Genomic DNA, 18,022 nt, shown 5'->3' on the forward strand with positions numbered 1-18,022 from the left:
GGAAACCTATAACGTCTCTTTGTTTTGTCTTACAGGAAATTGTTCTTTAAATATATTTCCAGATGGATTTTAGTATAATCGTGCTTCAGCAGATTAATTTATTTCTTTATTTATCAATAAATAAATAAATAAACTCAATATGAAGAAAGAAATCAATGTGAAGCGTGTGATGAGACAAAACAAAAAGAGGAGCAGCAGGGGTTCATCCCTTAGTTCATCTTCCTACCAGCAGGGGGCGCTGCAGATTTATCAAACATCAAACTTCCTGCCAGCTGGTATGATGAAGAGTATCCTCTCCCTCCTCTCAGGGTTTCCTTTTCAGAGCTGTTGGAGAGTTTTTCGTCTAACATCACCGTCCTCGGAGTGTTTCTCTGTTTCCAGCTGTGCTGACTGACTTTCTGACTTCCTGTCTGCAGAAGATGGAGGATGAGGAAAGCCTGCATCAGCTCCTGCAGAAGATGGGTGTGGAGAGCGGTCAGAACGTCTCCTTTGAGAACTTCTGGAAATTCATTAACCAACAAGCCATTGATCTCTTCCACACCATGTACAAAGAGAAGAAGATCAACTGCAGCTGTGTGTTGCAGTGACCCTTCAGCCTGGAAACTCTACACCTACCTGACCACCAGGGGGCGCTGCCCAGAGTCAGACAGGAGGACAAAGAAATGACAGAAAATGACTTTAATGGACAAATTTCAATCTTGTCTGTGTTGCAATTAGTTTAAAACTGGCTGACCCCCACCCCACCAAAAAAAATAAATAATAATAAATGCTACAGTGTGAAAGTACGGAGATTCAAAAGCGACCTGTTTAAAACATTTAAATGAAAATTTATTAACTGGAATAGAAAAATGAACAAAGATGACAAAAATAATTTAATGTCAAAATTTGAAAATTCTTGTTAAAGTTTACAGTTTAAAATAAAAATGTTGATTAATCAAGAACATTTCAAGCCAAAGTAATTTGGTCACTAAAATAAAAACATTTATAAATGATAAAAAAAAATGATGAAAATAATTTAACCCCTTGACACATGAATTTACATGAAGTTTGTTTTAAAAATTAGTGTGATTTCACAGAGGTGCAAAACTGCTTTATTAAAGACAATTTAAAGTAGAATTTATTCAGTAATTTAACCAAAGAGAAAAAATAAAGTCAGATAAATGAACCCAGCTGGTTGTGTTTAATAAACAACACAAATTAAATGTACGGAGGGACAAAACTTCCTTATTAAGGAAAATTCAAAATGCAAGGAATTTATTAATTGAAATTTTAAAAAGAAACAAATGTTAACAGAAATATAAAATAAACTAAATTTATTGGACAAATTTAAATTTAGTCTGTGTGGGAAAAAAAACACACTGTTTGTTTTTAAAAATAATACTTTCACGTGAGAATACGGAGTACACAGAGTGTCAAAACTGCTTTTTGAAGACAATTTAGTGCAGTAAAAATGTGTTCACTGGAAAGGAAAGAAAAACATAAACTAGATAGTAAAACATACATAACTGATTTTTAATCCTGGAAATATATTTAGAAAAATTAAATAAATATGTGAAAAAATGGAATACCTTAATTTAAAAAAACACAAAATATGATAAAAAAACAACAACAACAAAAAAAAACAAAACAGGAAGTATATTTTTAATCTATAGAAAAGCAATTTGTTAAAAGACCCAATAATAAACACTTTAAACTTTATATAATGATGTTATAGACATTAAATCGTGTATAATCCTCCATATTTTTACTGAAATATTTGGTTTCATAAAATAAAAACAACAAAGGCAGCACTTAATTTACTTTTTACCAGAACAAAAGGAACATTTAAAAACGACTTCCTGCCTTAAACATCATAAACATGATGTCATTTTGTAAACTATAAACTTTTTTTTCTTTATAATAATCCTGGAATTAATTCAGTTAATTCAGAACATAATCTCATTTACTTTAGTTTATCCTGTTATGATACTAATACTTAACTTTAATATTCAGTCTGAACATTACTGACGTGGTTTTTTATCCTCAGTTTGTCATCTGGGTTTATGTTAATAAATCTCTTTAATAAATTCTCTTTTTGTTATAATGAACCAACTGTGGTGAATGAGTGGATTACTGAATTTTATGTGTTAAAATCCAGCTGTAATCTGACATTATCGATGAAATCAGACGTTTTTACGGCGTTTTAATGTGTAAATATTTAATTTTACAGCAGTTAGTTTTAAGACGTCCAAACTATTGATCCATATTGACACACTGCAAAAAAAACCAAAAATAAATAAACAGAATGGAACATCATTACTAGCGTTTAACTTAAAGTCAGTCCGACTTCTGATCAATCTCTCCAGTTAGGAAGTAAAACTGATTGTGAATGCTGTTGTACGAATGGAACAGACAGCAGGTGGAAATGAGGTCATTATCAATCCACCCTGGTAGAGAAATTATCCACAAACCATTTCCCTGTCTTCATCCTTTCTGGCTGGATTGTGTTCATGTTAGCATGTAGCCAGTGTCCTCACATGAGGCGTGTCTGTAACCCACAGAGGATGTTCAGGTAGAGCAGCTCATCCAGGAGGGAACATCAATGCTGCTGTGTCTCCAAGCACAGTTTAAAGAGCATGGAGGAGACAGAACAGTATACCAGTATACCAGGAGACAGGTCAGTACACCAGGAAACAGGACAGTATAGCAGGAGACAGGTCAATATACCAGGAGACCAGTATATCAGGAGACCAGTATACCAGGAGACCAGTATACCAGGAGACAGGTCAGTATAGCAGGAGACAGGTCAATATACCAGGAGACCAGTATATCAGGAGACCAGTATACCAGGAGACCAGTATACCAGGAGACAGGTCAGTATAGCAGGAGACAGGTCAATATACCAGGAGACCAGTATATCAGGAGACCAGTATACCAGGAGACCAGTATACCAGGAGACAGGTCAGTATAGCAGGAGACAGGTCAATATACCAGGAGACCAGTATATCAGGAGACCAGTATACCAGGAGACCAGTATACCAGGAGACAGGTCAATATACCAAGAGACAGGTCAGTATACCAGGAGGTGTGGAGAGGATCCATAGGAGGACAACCAACATCACAGGCGGAGCAGGAGGAGCAGGAGGACCAGAAGGAGCAGGAGGAGCAGGAGGAGCTCTGCAGTCCTACTAAATGACCTCTAGCTGCCATTAATGTTCATGTTTCTTCTCAGACTCCATGAGGGGGTTCGAGGCCCCAACGTCCACAAGTTGAAGTTCATAAGAGGAATGTTCTGGACCTGTTGGATGTTTCGTCTTCTGCAGGGGATCAGAATGTTTACAAGATCCAGATGTTAAATGTGGGTCAGGAAGTTTTATGGCTTTCAACGGGGAGCAGGTGTCTGATAAGAACCCGGATCTTTCCAAAGCTCCAAATCTGTTCCACCACTCCTTCATCTGACCGAACTCGTGCCTAAACCAGGGTTTAAGATGTTTCCACTGCTTTATGACTAAAGTCAACCTCATTATGAGCAACGAGCAGAAGATTATTTAATAAAGATTCTAAGAGAGGATGCAAGTCTGTTATCGACATGTTTGGACTCCAGCTGCTGCTTCACTTTTCTTAATTGTATTATTTAAATATAAAATGAGCTGATTTGCTTAGAAGACGTTGAGAAGCTGACCTCTCCTTCATGTGAATCATCGTAATGAGGACATTAACCAAATACGAGCTGATGGTCCAGATCTCTGATACCGTTTCCATGCCAACACGTTTACTGATGAGAGCGAAATGATGCAGCAGATGTTTGAACATGAATGAAGAGAAGTTTAAAAATCTGAGACTAACGTTGAGGAGGAAACGAAGAAAAGAAGCCGTTTCTGATGTGGCTCCTGCTGGAATGAGTCTGAGAGCTTCTTTGCATGACGTGGATTTAAATAAGTGCTTTTCAGTTCTTCTGTTTGCATCCAGAATCGACTCCCAGCATCTTTTAACCAAATAAACTCTGATTAATGTGTGAGGACGTCTGAACCGACGGCTGCTTTAACTCCGTCAGGGGTGGGACGGATGTGGGAAGGAGGACAGATTCCTATAAGACGGACGTTCTGAGACATTCACGCTTCAACAGACTGCATCTCCTTCAGGTACGTTCTGATCCATATATTTAAAATATAACTTGATATAATTACACAAATGATCATAACATTCATCTGTTAAATGTGTGTAACTTTACACTGGATCAAGCTGCTGAATTCAGATCTCTACCGGATCCTGAGCACCAGTTTTTGATCTTTATTAGGATACTAGGATGTGATATTTTGCTCTTTAAGCAGAGGGTTTATTAGACCTAGAAATTCTGTAGCTTTACCTAATTTTCATGTTTAAATGACCCAACGAACCCACAGGATGGACGCTGGTTCGGTGGCATTACCGTACATTCAAAACTACATCACACAAAGTTAACGTATACAGGAATTTTTATTGATTACATGAATATTTATTATCAGTCATTTTAACACTTATCGTTGATTATAAGTTGGAACGAGATAAACCAGCAGTGTCAGAGGAATGACGTCATCTTAGCTGTCAGGGTTTTTCCAGCCGAGTTCAGCTATCGGTCACAAAGTGAAAAAGTCCTCCGGCGTCTCGGTCTGAATGTCCTCATGCAGCACAGCACCGTCTCTGAAGAAGACCACTAGAGGTGTTAAAGACCAGTTCCTGAGCACAGATCAGACACGGGAGCTTTTCTAGGTCCTGCCTCCGTTCTCCCTCTCTAATTATAATATGTAGAGTTATTATGTTATTATCCATCTTTATAGTTTCTAATTATAGGAAGATCAACACATCAGTCTGTTTTATTGTTTAATTTGTCCACCTGATTGATGAAGACCTTTCTACAGTCTCTCAGGTCTCAGTCATGACTGGACTTGGACTCGTCCTCCTGCTGCTGGTCTCAGGTCTGTAAACCTGTTCTCATGTTTTAATGTAACAAAATGTGGAAAAGAAAGTAGACGAAAAGCTGCAGTCAAACAAAAATCCAGTCCAGTGTCCAGAAGAGAAGTAACCAGTCTCTCCTATAACGTCTTTAAAGCTGCTCTCATTATCTTTAGAAACATTTAATAAACTTTAAGACCCATAAATGTTGATGTGTCCACAATGTCCATCCATGTTTATGTCCCAGTTTAGTTCTTTTAAGTCATCATAAGAATTAAAGGTATAGAATGAAAAGATTTCAGAGACACAAAGAGGCAGAGATTAATCAGTGTGTCGCAGTCTGAAACTTCACCAGTAGATGTCAGTAAGTCCAGTTTAAACCTTCTGTTTCTGTCCTGGTTGTCCTCTGGTTGTCTCTCAGGGTGTTTGGTGGTCTGTGATGGTACCATCAGTCGTTTCCGCTACGTGGGCCTGTCCAGAAACTGGACCGAGGCTCAGAGTTACTGCAGAGAGATGTTCTCTGACCTCGCCACCATCTACAACGATGCCAACATGACTGAAGCCCAGAAGGCGGCTGGGAGCTCAAACTTCTGGATCGGGCTCCTCAGAGGCCCCTGGTATTTGTTCCAGGAGAATTACACGAGCGCTACTGTCTCCATGTGGAACACCAGTAAGCCAGGGACTGGACTGTGTCCGGCGATCGGTAGAGATGGACGCTTGTACTCCAAGGATTGTACAAATAGTTATCCTTTTTTCTGTTCCTCAGGTGAGTGTTTCCTTCAAACCCGCTTCTTCGTTTGTGTTAAAGAAAGACTGCAGAGCAGAAAGTGACATGTTGTCAAACAACTGATGCTGAGAAACAACCAGCTAATGATCACAGATGCCTTTGTTAAGGAGCTAGTTTCTTTAAATTCGCCAAATCCTCCATATAGCTTCAATCAACATGAAACTCACACTCAGCTGTTAGCGGTGGAAAGTGAGTCCTGACCCCGCCGTCTTTAAAGCCTTATATAGGTTCACAAACAAAGAACATCCCTTACTTTACATTGGACGCCCCTCCTGAAACTATTATATAATAAACAAGTGGTGCCGTTAATTGATTTACAGGGTTTGCGTGTTCAGACTACTGCAACTGAGTACATGTAAACATGATTATACTGCCTACATGTTAATTAGACACTATATAGGTTTCCTGAGAGTTGAGGTATCATTATCAGTATCAGTTCCAATGAAGGCAACACCAAGGCCCTATTCTCTGTTCTGAAAACTATCACCCAAAGATCTCCTACAATCCACCACCAATATTACCCTCTCCCTTTCTGCTTTCTCTCTTCCCCCCGTCTCTGCCATTTCCGAACTAATAAGAAAATCCAAACATCCACATGTCGATTAGACCCCCTCCCAACCATCCTTGTCAAAGCATCTGCGTCCTCGCTGGCACCTCTAATTACCCACATCATTCACTCCTCCCTCACCACTGGACTGCTTCCCTCACTGTTAAAAACAGCTGCCATCACCCCTACACTTAAGAAACCTGGTTTGGATCCCAACAATCTCAACAACCTCCGTCCCATTTCCAATCTCCCATTTAATTAAAAAATCCTGGAAAAAGCTGTTGCCTCTCAGCTCCAAGCCCATTTATCCCACAACAATCTGGATGAGCATTTTCAATCTGGTTTCCGTCCACTCCACAGCACCGAATCCGCGTTACTTAAAATCACTAATGACCTCCTCCTGGCAGCTGATTCTGGTCTCTTATCTATTCACATCCTCCTTGATCTGAGTGCGGCCTTTGACACCATTTCCCACTCCATCCTTCTGGATAGACTCTCCTCCATCGGCATCACTCACACCCCCCTCAGCTGGTTCAAATCCTACCTCTCTGGCCGCACTCAGTTCATCCAGTTGAAAACATTTACCTCCCAGTCATTCCCAGTTACCACTGGTGTGCCCCAGGGCTCTGTCCTTGGGCCCCTGCTGTTCCTCATCTACCTCCTCCCCCTCGGTTATATTTTTAGAAAACACCGCATACATTTCCATTGCTATGCGGATGACACCCAGCTCTACCTCTCCACCAAGCCTAACTCTGCCCTCCCACCATCTTCCCTCACAGATTGTCTTCAAGAGATTAAATCCTGGTTCACCTCAAATTTTCTTAAACTAAACAGCAGCAAAACATTTTACTAGTAGGCACCAAATCCACTCTCTCTAAATCTGACAGTTTGTCCATTCCCATTGATGATTCTTCCATTTCCCCCTCCCCTCAGGTAAAGAGTCTGGGTGTCATCCTTGACAGCACTCTGTCTTTTACATCACATATCAATAACATAACCCGGTCAGCATATTTTCACCTTCGCAATATCAACCGCCTCCACCCCTCCCTCACCCCTCACACCGCCGCCATACTCGTTCACAGTCTTGTCACCTCCCGTCTCAACTACTGTAACTTCCTTCTGTTCGGTCTTCCCCAAAAAACTCTTCATAGACTTCAACTGGTTCAGAATGCAGCAGCCCGGGTCATCACAAGAACCGCCTCCACCCATCACATTACCCCTGTTCTCCAGCAGCTCCACCGGCTCCCCGTCACCTACCGCATCCACTACAAAATCCTGCTGTTCACTTACAAGGCCATCCATCACCTCGCTCCTCCCTACCTTTCTGATCTCCTCCATGTCTCCATACCAGTTGTGTTTTATCCTGTAAGGTGACCTTGAGTGTCTAGAAAGGCGCCAACAAATAAAATGTATTATTATTATTATCATTAAAAAGGATATCTTAAAGTCAAAATTAAAATCATTGCGGGAAAATAAGACGAAAGCTTCTCTGTCTCTAATATGTGAAACAATACAACATGCTGACAAACTCTGCATGTTGCTGATCCCACGTCTGATTCTTTGCTTTCTTTCACAGCTAATGGCCTAGACTACCTGATTAGTTCTTATTATTATTATTATTATTATTATTATTATACTTCTTCTTATTATTATTATGACTGGAATAAGTCTCAGACATACTGCAAGACGTATTATAAAAACCTGAGCAACATCAAGAGTCGGACTCAGTACATCGATTTGACAACTAGGATACAGAGTTACTCCTTCGCCTGGATCGGTCTGGACAGTCAGTTTTTCAGGTGGTCCGACGGCAACAGCTCCTCCTACGGACCGTGGGACTCCCTGGATCCTGGCACAGGGGTGGATTGTGCAGTGATGAACTCATCTTCAGGTTCCTGGTTCTGGCGACCCTGCAATGAGAACAACTTCTTCCTCTGTCGAGCAGGTGAGTCCTTCATCACCGTCTCTGCTGGGTCTGATCCTGCAGGTCTCATTCAGGGGGTTCTCTCTTTCTCTGCAGACATCCAGCCTCCCAAATCGATGGTGAGGACGGTGAAGGTCCGAATGAGAGGAGGCTCTGCAGACCTGAACGACCCCGTGGTGCAGGATAAAATCATTGAGCAGGTCAGAGGACGGGTTAACGGGCCGTGATGTGACCTTACTGAAACACTTCCTGTTAGACAGGAATCAAAACCGCTCGATCTTAATCAATCAGTGATCAACGAGGAGCTGTTTACTGTGTTTCAGCTGAGGCAGAGGATGGAGGAGCGAGGGGTGACGGAGGAGGTGAAGCTGACATGGAAGACGCAGCCTGACGGGAAGGTTTTCCACCGAGAGGGTGAAACAGCGCCTCCTGGTGTCTGCGGGACAGAAGACGTCTGTGTGACGGTTTAACACCAGGAACTGATTGATTATCTATTTACTGATTGTTATAAGCTGATTTTCTTCTATTGATCTTTAAGTTTAACTCTCATTCAGCTTGTTTTGGTGTTGTAAAATATTAAATCTGTTTTTATCATTTAGGACATAAAATGTTATCAGCTGCTTAGTTGTGTCCAAATAATCAACGTTCTTTATTAGATTATATGTTTTTTCTTCGGCAGTAGCAGTAAGATAATAAACGTAGACGACAATGTGTGAGCTCAGAATATTTTAAAAAGCTAGAATCTTGTTTTTTAGTTTGTAGGAAACTGAATGAAGATTTCTCTGAAAAGGTGAAATTAATTTGTTTACTCGTGTAAAATTATGCTTCATTTGACATAAAATACGAATAAAAGATAAATAAAAATTTCTGGTGTCATATAACAAGATGTTTATTAAAGTGTAATACCACTAACCACCACTAGGTGTTGGCTCAATGGAGTCCTTTAAAAACATCAGCATATAATTTTAAAATGGAGTCAATTTCAGCAACAATAAATCCACCAGTTTTACTCGTTCTGATTAAAATGTTTGATAAGTATCTGGATCTAATTATAAACTATAACAGTTGATATGTAAGCTGTTTCTGTAGATGTAGATCTTTATTTTTAAGAGAACGTGGTGGTTTTTTGGTGTATTTTCTGTGCTAGACAGGAAATATATACATACATATATATATATATATATATATATATATATATATATATGTGTGTGTGTGTGTGTGTGTGTATATAATTTTTTTCATTTATTTATTTTTTAAGTTTGTAGGAAACTGAATGAAGATTTCTCTGAAAAGGTGAAATTAATTTGTTTACTCGTGTAAAATTATGCTTCATTTGACATAAAATACTCAGAAACACTACGTATATAAGATAGTGTTCTGGTGTCATACAACAAGCTGTTTATTAAAGTGTACCACTAACCACCATTATGATACGATACGATACGATACGATACAATACGATACGATACGATACGATACGATACAATACGATACGATACGATACGATACGATACAATGCGATACGATACGATACGATACAATGCTATACAATACGATACGGTACGATACGATACAATACGATACAATACGATACAATACGATACGATACGATACGATACGATACGATACAATGCGATACAATGCGATACGATACAATACGATACGATACAATGCGATACGATACAATACGATACGATACGATGCGATACGATACAATACGATACGATGCGATACGATACGATACGATACAATACAATACGATACGATACGATACAATGCGATACGATACAATACGATACCATACCATACCATACCATATGATACGATACGATACAATGCGATACAATGCGATACAATGCGATACAATGCGATACAATGCGATACGATACGATACAATACGATACAATACGATACGATACAATGCGATACGATACAATACGATACGATACAAAGAACTTTATTGATCCCAATGGAAACTGTTGTCTCAGAGTACAGTAAAAAAAAATAACAAAAAAGACTGTTACACATGTTATGGTTATGAACAGGTCTATGAAAATATATATTGAAGTGCTTATTCACAGTAAGTTTTTAAGTTTCTCTCCTGCTGAAGGGGGAGGAGTTATAAAGGTTGGAAAGACCTCCTGTGGCGTTTCAGTGGAGCTCCTCGGTGGTCTCAGTGTAAGGCTGAAAGAGCTCTGACAGGACGTCAGTGTGGCAAGCAGGGGGTGAGAGACATTGTCCCCGATACTGTCCTCTGCCACAGACTCTCTTCAACTCCTAGTGTCGTAGATAAATTCTTTATCAAAAGGGCTTGCTGATATTAAGAGTCTGCAGACAGAGGTCTTAATGATCTTCCTTTATTCGGCCGAACAGGGGGACACCCCTTCAGGATCAAAAGACCACGTTCATTCTTCTGTTACATCTTATATAGCCTGCCTGTTACTATTTCTGTATACACACACACAGCCTTTTAGGGCTGACTGGTTGACATCATTTTGATATCATGTTATAATGTCATACTATTAATATTCTGCTTACCAAGGACAGTACACCTGTTGTTTTTCATTACAACTCTGATGTATTAATACTTCCACATTTCCCCCTTTTAAATATTTCAGAGTCATCGGCCCTAAGACGATACTCTGAAACTTACAATAGGGAAACCTTTTTATGCACACTTGTCCACACACGCAGGTCTCAAGCATAACATAGGAGCCGATCTGAACCTCCCGTACGAGCGCGAAAAAACCCCGAAGGGAGAAAAAATTCCCCCGTGCCCCCCCTCTGGGCGAGCACCGGTAACTTTTGATCTTACTTGACACTCAGGCACGGGTAGGCCGGTGAACCCCTGCAGGAGACCTTCTAAGTACTATGACAGAAATTAATCATACACACACAACAAAGAAATTCCATTACAATCCGTTTTTACAAGGATAACCTATTACAGAAGATTACTGACTACAAAAACCACACGTGAATAACACAAGATAGAGTCTTTTTCCAGTCCGGAGGCAAACAGGAGCATTGGGTCACCAGCCTTTCCTTGCCTGGCTACCGCCCCTTCGTCCAACCGACTGCAGTTATATTGAGACGTCACAGGTCCAACTCAGTACGGACCAATTGGGCAGCCATGATGACAGAGGTCTGTTTCTTGAGACTCGTACTTCATGCTTTCCTCAGGGCGGGAACGATGCACATGCCAACAAGAAAAGAAGGATCAGAACCAAAGCTGACCCAACTCCCACCTTTATCAACACATTTTTCCAGTCAGCCATTAACTGGTCCAACCAATTAAGAGACCAGTCGCTCTTCCCAGCATGCTCTCGCACCTCCCTCCCCACCTGTATTATCTCGTCCATGGCAGATGTAAAGGATCCATCTGGCGCTGTGTTAGCTGGAATAAAAGTGCAACATCTGTCTGAAATACCGAGTCACGGGTAGTGTGTAGATGTGTGCGGGTGCATGCCGGCAAGAGACCTGACTGATAATGGCATTTGGCATGTGGATCATACTCCCCCTGATCACTGAGGTCGGCGTTCCGTCTTTGAGCTGGCGCCCCTCTGTTCCCTTGAGAAGGCCCTGGTGATGGGACGACGTAGTGGCTGCTGCTTCGGGTCCGGGTTGGATGACTTGCCCATGTCCACATTACTGTGCCGAACAACAGAAGAAACCACAGGAACTTCAGACACAACATCATCGGGTGACAACTCTGAATCTGCCCTGATAGGACTATCTTTGTCAGATGCATGCCAGGCGATACTTCCCCTTCTGGGGGGCTGGTCATTTGAGAACGCTGCACAATCCGACCAGTCCCCAGGGCCCGTTTTGCAGTTGTTGGTCGTAGTTGCCAACGAACAATGGTTCAGGTGGTGCCAAGCGAAGCTTCCTTCCACCTGGACCGCAGTCGGGGTGGCTCGGACTACCGTGTAGGGACCTTGGCGTCTAGGAGTGTTCCACTTCCTCCGAAATTCCTTGATGTACACCTTATCCCCGGGCACCACTGGACCCGATTCCACCGAGACCTGCTTGGGCTCGTTTGCTTTTTCCTGAAAATAAATTGCTTTATGGATAGCAGACAACTGTTTCATGTAACTGTGCAGCTCCTTCTCCAACTGCTCCAGCGGGGGTCCTTTGAAAGGACCCCGAAACTGGGGGCCCGGCATGGGACGACCTCTTAACATTTCATGAGGAGACAAATGTGTGACCCGATGAGCTTGCATGCGGTAACTCATTAGGGCCAGCGGTAATGTGTCATGCCACCGTAAGCCAGTACATGCACAAATCTTATTAATTTTTGCCTTAAGCATGCCATTCACTCGTTCCACCCCTCCCTGACTGGAGGGAGTGTAAATACTCCCATGGCGGCCTTTGATTCCCAGCTGACTCAGGACGCCCTCGTAGACTTTATTGATAAATGCTGGTCCCGAGTCTGATGAAAGGATGGACGGTAAGCCAAACCTAGGGATCACCTCACGGACCAGGAACTTTATTACTGTTCCCACCCCCATGTCCTTCGACGGAGTGGCCTCCACCCAACGACTAAAATGATCAAAAACCACCAAAAGGTAGCGCTTACTGTGTACCGGGACCAACATGTCCACAAAATCTAAAATCAGATGACGAAACGGGCCTTCCGGGACAGGAATTCGCGCTGTGGGGGTGACAATACCTTTTCGAATGTTATTTTGCGAGCATATCTCGCACCGATTTAGCGCATCCGTCACCAATGCCTGCAGGTACGGCGCCCAATAACCCTGTTGTTGTACCCGATGCACCACCTCATCTCGCCCACAGTGGTCTGGTTTATGACACTCTGGAATCAACAGAGACAAAAGTGAGATTGGAGCGACAATCAGGCCGGTATGTGACCGCCATAACCCTCGCCCATCTTTTGTAGCACCCCTTTTTCCCACATGTTGTGTTCACTTGCGCTGGCACGCGCTTGCATTAGTGTGATATCGTCGGGTGTGACAGATGGTTCCAACTCCACAGCTGGGGCCAAGACGGCGACCTTGCAACCTGAAGCGTGCTTTGCAGCTTCGTCTGCCGCATTGTTTCCCATCGTGGTGATGGAGTTGTCTTTCCGATGAGCAGGACACTTGATAATGGCCAACCGATGTGGAAGCATCATGGCCGAGATTAACTTCATAATCTGTTTCCCATGCCGAACAGGTTTACCATCTGATTTTTGAAACCCGCGTAGTTTCCAAACTGCTCCAAACAGGTGACAGACTCCGTGAGCGTATGCTGAATCTGTGTAGATATTAGCAGAGGAGTCTTTAGCAAGTTCACATGCCGCAGTAAGTCCGTATAGTTCAGCTAATTGTGCAGAGCAAGGTTGTAAACACTGTTCAGCTTTTATAGTTACAAACGTCCCTTCCTGCCATTCCACCACGGCGTAGCCTGCATGAGTTCCCATGTGGTCTCGAAAGCATGACCCATCCACAAAATACGTGACCTGTGCATCGTTCAACGGCTCAGATTCCAAGTCCGGTCTCAGTTTTGTGTACCTTGTGGTCTCAGCGACGCACTCGTGTGTATCACCTTCGAAATCAAAAGGTAACATATTAGCAGGATTTGTGGTCTCACACCTCTTAATCATTACATCTGGATAGGTGAGCAGTGGTAGGTACTGAAGGCAACGTGCTGGTGTTAAAACAAGTTTACTGTGATTGATCAACTCTGTGATTTTATGATGGGTAAAAATAACCACAGGATATGACTTAGTTATTGCAAATGCCTTTTCATACGCCATGTGTACTGCTGCGAGACCCTGATAGCACGGGGGCCACCCTCTTGCTACGTCGTCCAGTTTTGTACTGTAATAAGCGATGGGTTGTTTCTTTCCACCAGAACATGAATCCTGTGTCAATACAGCCGTTGCATACATGTTGCATCTGTTTGAAGCGTAAAGATAGAAAGGTTTATCATACTCCGGCATTTTTAAGGCTGGGGCACTTTGCAGTTCCTGCTTAAGCACATCAAAAGCCAACAGTGCCTCTGTGGTCCACTCCAAAGGCTTCTTCAAAGTCTTAGCTTCAGAAGACTTCAGAAGATCCCTGAGTGGCGCCGTTTTTACTGCATAATCCTCCAACCACTCTGCACTGAATCCTGTGATACCTAAAAAGGTCATTAGTTGCGCGCAAGTCTGTGGACGCGGTGCTTGACTTATGCCTTTGAGGTGGTCAGGACACAGGGCTATAGTTCCATGGGAAATTACTCTACCGAGGAACTCCACTTGAGACTGACAGAACTGCAGCTTTGTTCGAGAAGCTTTGTGTCCACATTCTGCTAGTCTCTGCAGCACCTTGATCGAGTCGCGCAGACAATCTTCAATGGTGTCTGAGCAAATCAAGATGTCATCTACATACCGGATTAGGACCCCGCTTAAACCCAGCTCCTGTAGATCCTGACTCACCACACGATCAAACCACGCGGGGCTGCTTGTCAGTCCCTGGGGCATTCTGGCGTAGCTGTATTGTCGACCTCTAAAAGTAAACGAAAACAGATATCGTGACTCTTCTGCCAGAGGGATACTGAAAAATGCTGAACAAAGATCCACTACTGTGAAAAACTTAGCTTTAGCAGGGATGGCATTCAACAGTGTGTGTGGATTGGAGAAGTCTGCAGCGACATCTTCCAGGATGGCATTGATTGCCCTTAGATCATGGACCAGTCGGTACTTTGATTTATCTGCTTTTAGGACAGCAAGAATCGGGGTGTTACAAGGACTAGAAATCTCAATCAACACTCCTGCTTTCAACAACCCATCAATTAGGATTCCAATCCCTTCTTCATCTGTGGGATTAAGTTTGTATTGTGGCCGCCAGGGTAACGCTGTACCTGGTTTTAATTTGACAATAACTGGGCTGGCTGAAACTGCCAGTCCCACATCCGTCTCATGTCTGGACCACAGTTGGTCTGGAACCTGTATCAACATATCAGTTACCATACCGTTGTTAAATCCAAGGGGGTTGGTCTTACACGCCATCATTATATTTTTTCCTGGGAGTACCACCCTCTGAGGTGTTGCTTGTATAGATAGATCACACCTAATCCTTAGCATTGATCCATCATCTGAAAAAGAAATTAACGGGTTCTCTGTACTGTTCCATGTCAAGTGCTCTGCGGTTCTTACCATCGGACCGAGGTCCCTGGAATGGTATCCTGGGTTTACCAACAGTGTAATGTGTGGTAAGGATTGAGTAACACAGTACCATTTATCAATAAAAATAATGTGGTTTACCTTTAATGCTGCGCCTTGGCCTCCAATCAGGATATATGGAGCCTTCAATTCAACCTTTACACCCTCCGTCTCCTTTTCCCACCTATCCTGAAAGGTTGGGCTGGCTGATGGATCAAAAAACATTGTACAGTGAGGAGGTAAGATTGGAGGAAAACCTCTCGGTGCCTGGGCCCTTACGCATGTTTCCCATTTTTCCAACACTGAACCCACGGGTCCCCCCATGTTTCCCAACCAATAAACAATTGCTGGTTCTGCTTGAGCAGTCATTTGCAAATCCAATCCAATATTTTCCACGTATATTCCCGAAGGGGAGCATACAATTTTGAGCCCAAGTTTACAAAGTGCATCTCGTCCTAATAAATTGACGGGTGTTTGGTCTGAAACCAAAATGGGTATTTTAATTTCATCATTTCCTACTTTCATTTTAACGGGAGCAGTAATGGGAACCAATTGACTTTTTCCCGAGAATCCTACTGTCTTGACAAAGTTATCTGACAGGGGAACGTTCTTGGCGAGGTGTTCCTGTATGCATGAGTGAGTAGCTCCCGTGTCGATCATCATAGAAACCTGTTGATCCCCAACTTCCACATTTATCATGGGGTCAGTGCGTGTGTGTAGGATCAACGGGTACGAACCTTCACCCATAGGATTCCCGGGACCCCCCTAAAACTGAGAGGGTCTTGGCCGAGTGCCACCCAGGGCCCTACCTCCACCTCTTCTGGGGACAACTCCGTTTCTTCCAGGACCACCTGCCGAGAGGGGCATAAACCGTGGGCAAGCCCTAGCAAAATGTCCAAACATTCCACAATACCAGCAGCGGTTGGATCCCTGCCACGCCCCAGACGAGGGAGTACCAAGCCTTGAGTATGAAGGGCGGAACGGCTGGGGACCACTGGCGGCCTGTGTTGACTCAGGAACTCCAGCAGTCTGACCCGCACCTGGATCTGTGAACAAAACAGCTTGAATCTTTTCTTTCAGCTTGCCTTGCAAATCATTTAGTTGCATCTGAGTCAGTTTCCTTTGAATCTGGAGGTCCTGTTCAGAAGTCTTGCTTAGATCTCTTCTGTATCGCATTACTGCATGAATCACATGATCACGGAACAGCTGCGAGGACATGGACGCCAGGCCAACAACGTCCTCCAGGCGCCTGGTGACTTCCTTTGGCATCGATGTGATCACTGCATTTCTGAAAAGAGTGAGCAAAACAGGATCATTTTCCACATCTTTTTCAGTCTCTAGGCGCCATCTTTTCAACTGCATATGTCGATGTATGCTGCTGGATTCTGGTCGTCTTTCAGAGGTTCCCCTTTTAAGGCATCAACATCAATTTTATTAGGGTACTTGGTGCGTATTCCTTTCCAAATCATCCCTTTATAGGCAGCCAGTTCTGTTCCATCTGCCCTTTCACTCAAAATCCAGTCCAGTTCATTGTCTTTGAAAAACTGTTGCATCTTAGACAACCCCAAAACCTGCGTGAGGACAGCCTTGATGTCGCCCAGTGAGAGTAGTGTTCCGGCCGTGTTTGATTCAAAAGCTTTAACCCATTTGCCCCCTCCTGCGGTGATCTGTGGGAGCTCGGAGACCAAACCTGTCAAGTCCCGAGCCGGCCAAGGGTGATAATCGGCCCTCGTTCCCCTAATCAGGATTGGGAATTCTCCACCTGTGAATCTATCAGGAGGTCTAATATTTGGCCTATATCTTAAGTCATACTCATCCCTGGAAACCACTGTGGACGGGCTTTTGCAGGCACGCAGGCATGGAAGTCCCACCCCCCGAGGTCGCCCCCTCCACCTCCTCATTTAAGTCATCTATTTCCTGTTCCATCTCAACTATCTGGCTCCGTCCCAACTCACGATGTAAATCTTGTTGACGGGGCCCTAAGTTTAACCAAAAACTGTCCTCAGCCTTGCCCTTTCGAACCAATTCGGTTCGATCTTGATAACAATTAATAATTCCAGACTGACGTCGCTGCGTGCTACAATGCTTTGGGATAGTCATGTGGGGAGGAGTTTCCTGCCTTTGGGGAGAATGGGCAGAGGCCGGACGCTGTCTGACCTGGGCCTGGGCTTCTCCAGTGTTTGGTGGTAAAGACAGGCTCCTCTGTCTGGAGTTGAGTGGGTCTGGAACAGGAGGTGCTACCTCAGCGACCCTTGAAGCAACAGATGACCTGTCATGAATGTTACTTACGGTTCCCGACATGTCAGCATTAGCTGGTACCCCTGGAAGGGCTTCCATCAGCCTTGCTGGTCATCAAGATTAAAAGTTTCCATCTATCTTTATTGTTCCTGCTAATGTTGGGAAAAAGTTCAGCATTAGTACAGTTTTCAGGCTTCCCCTGGATTATCTGTATATGACACCATGGTTTTGACATTTCTTTTAATTGGCTTGCTATTTTTAAATAAATTTAAAATTTCCAATTCAAGCTCTCGCTTCTTTTGCCGTCTTTTAGAAGTATCTCCTGCTTTATAATCCTCAATGCGGTGTTGCATTAATTCACAAATCTGTGGGTCAATGCTGCCTGTTGCAGGCCACGAGACTTTCAAATTTTTTGTTCTATTGCACCATTTCTGAGACATGTGCTGAATTTGTTTTATCCTGTGAGGATAT

The 18,022-nt window shown here is 43.1% G+C and overlaps 1 protein-coding gene across 2 annotated transcripts; it reads left to right on the forward strand.

Moving 5' to 3' along the window:
• Positions 1 to 3,991: 3,991 nt before the first annotated feature.
• On the forward strand, positions 3,992 to 8,980 carry LOC121642440 (lymphocyte antigen 75-like). 2 transcript variants are annotated; one of them, XM_041989186.1, is made up of 6 exons: positions 3,992 to 4,121; positions 4,878 to 4,934; positions 5,333 to 5,677; positions 7,822 to 8,190; positions 8,266 to 8,369; positions 8,493 to 8,980. In XM_041989186.1, exons 2-6 carry the CDS (start codon positions 4,895 to 4,897, stop codon positions 8,637 to 8,639), a joined length of 1,005 nt encoding a protein of 334 aa, XP_041845120.1. In that variant the 5' UTR covers positions 3,992 to 4,121; positions 4,878 to 4,894; the 3' UTR covers positions 8,640 to 8,980. The 2 variants fall into 2 exon arrangements, with proteins under 2 accessions (XP_041845120.1, XP_041845121.1); XM_041989187.1 differs by lacking the exon at positions 3,992 to 4,121 and having other exon boundaries at positions 4,875 to 4,934.
• The last annotated feature ends 9,042 nt before the right edge of the window (positions 8,981 to 18,022 follow it).

This window comes from Melanotaenia boesemani, chromosome 6 (genome assembly GCF_017639745.1).
Source record: "Melanotaenia boesemani isolate fMelBoe1 chromosome 6, fMelBoe1.pri, whole genome shotgun sequence".
Lineage (NCBI taxonomy): Eukaryota > Metazoa > Chordata > Actinopteri > Atheriniformes > Melanotaeniidae > Melanotaenia > Melanotaenia boesemani.

Bases quoted from the DNA above. Each gene is read 5' to 3' on its own strand.
- LOC121642440 (XM_041989186.1), top strand. From the start codon at position 4,895: ATGACTGGACTTGGACTCGTCCTCCTGCTGCTGGTCTCAG. The intron at 8,191-8,265 runs GTGAGTCCTTCA...CTTTCTCTGCAG, and splicing joins CTTCTTCCTCTGTCGAGCAG to ACATCCAGCCTCCCAAATCG. The intron at 8,370-8,492 runs GTCAGAGGACGG...ACTGTGTTTCAG, and splicing joins AGGATAAAATCATTGAGCAG to CTGAGGCAGAGGATGGAGGA.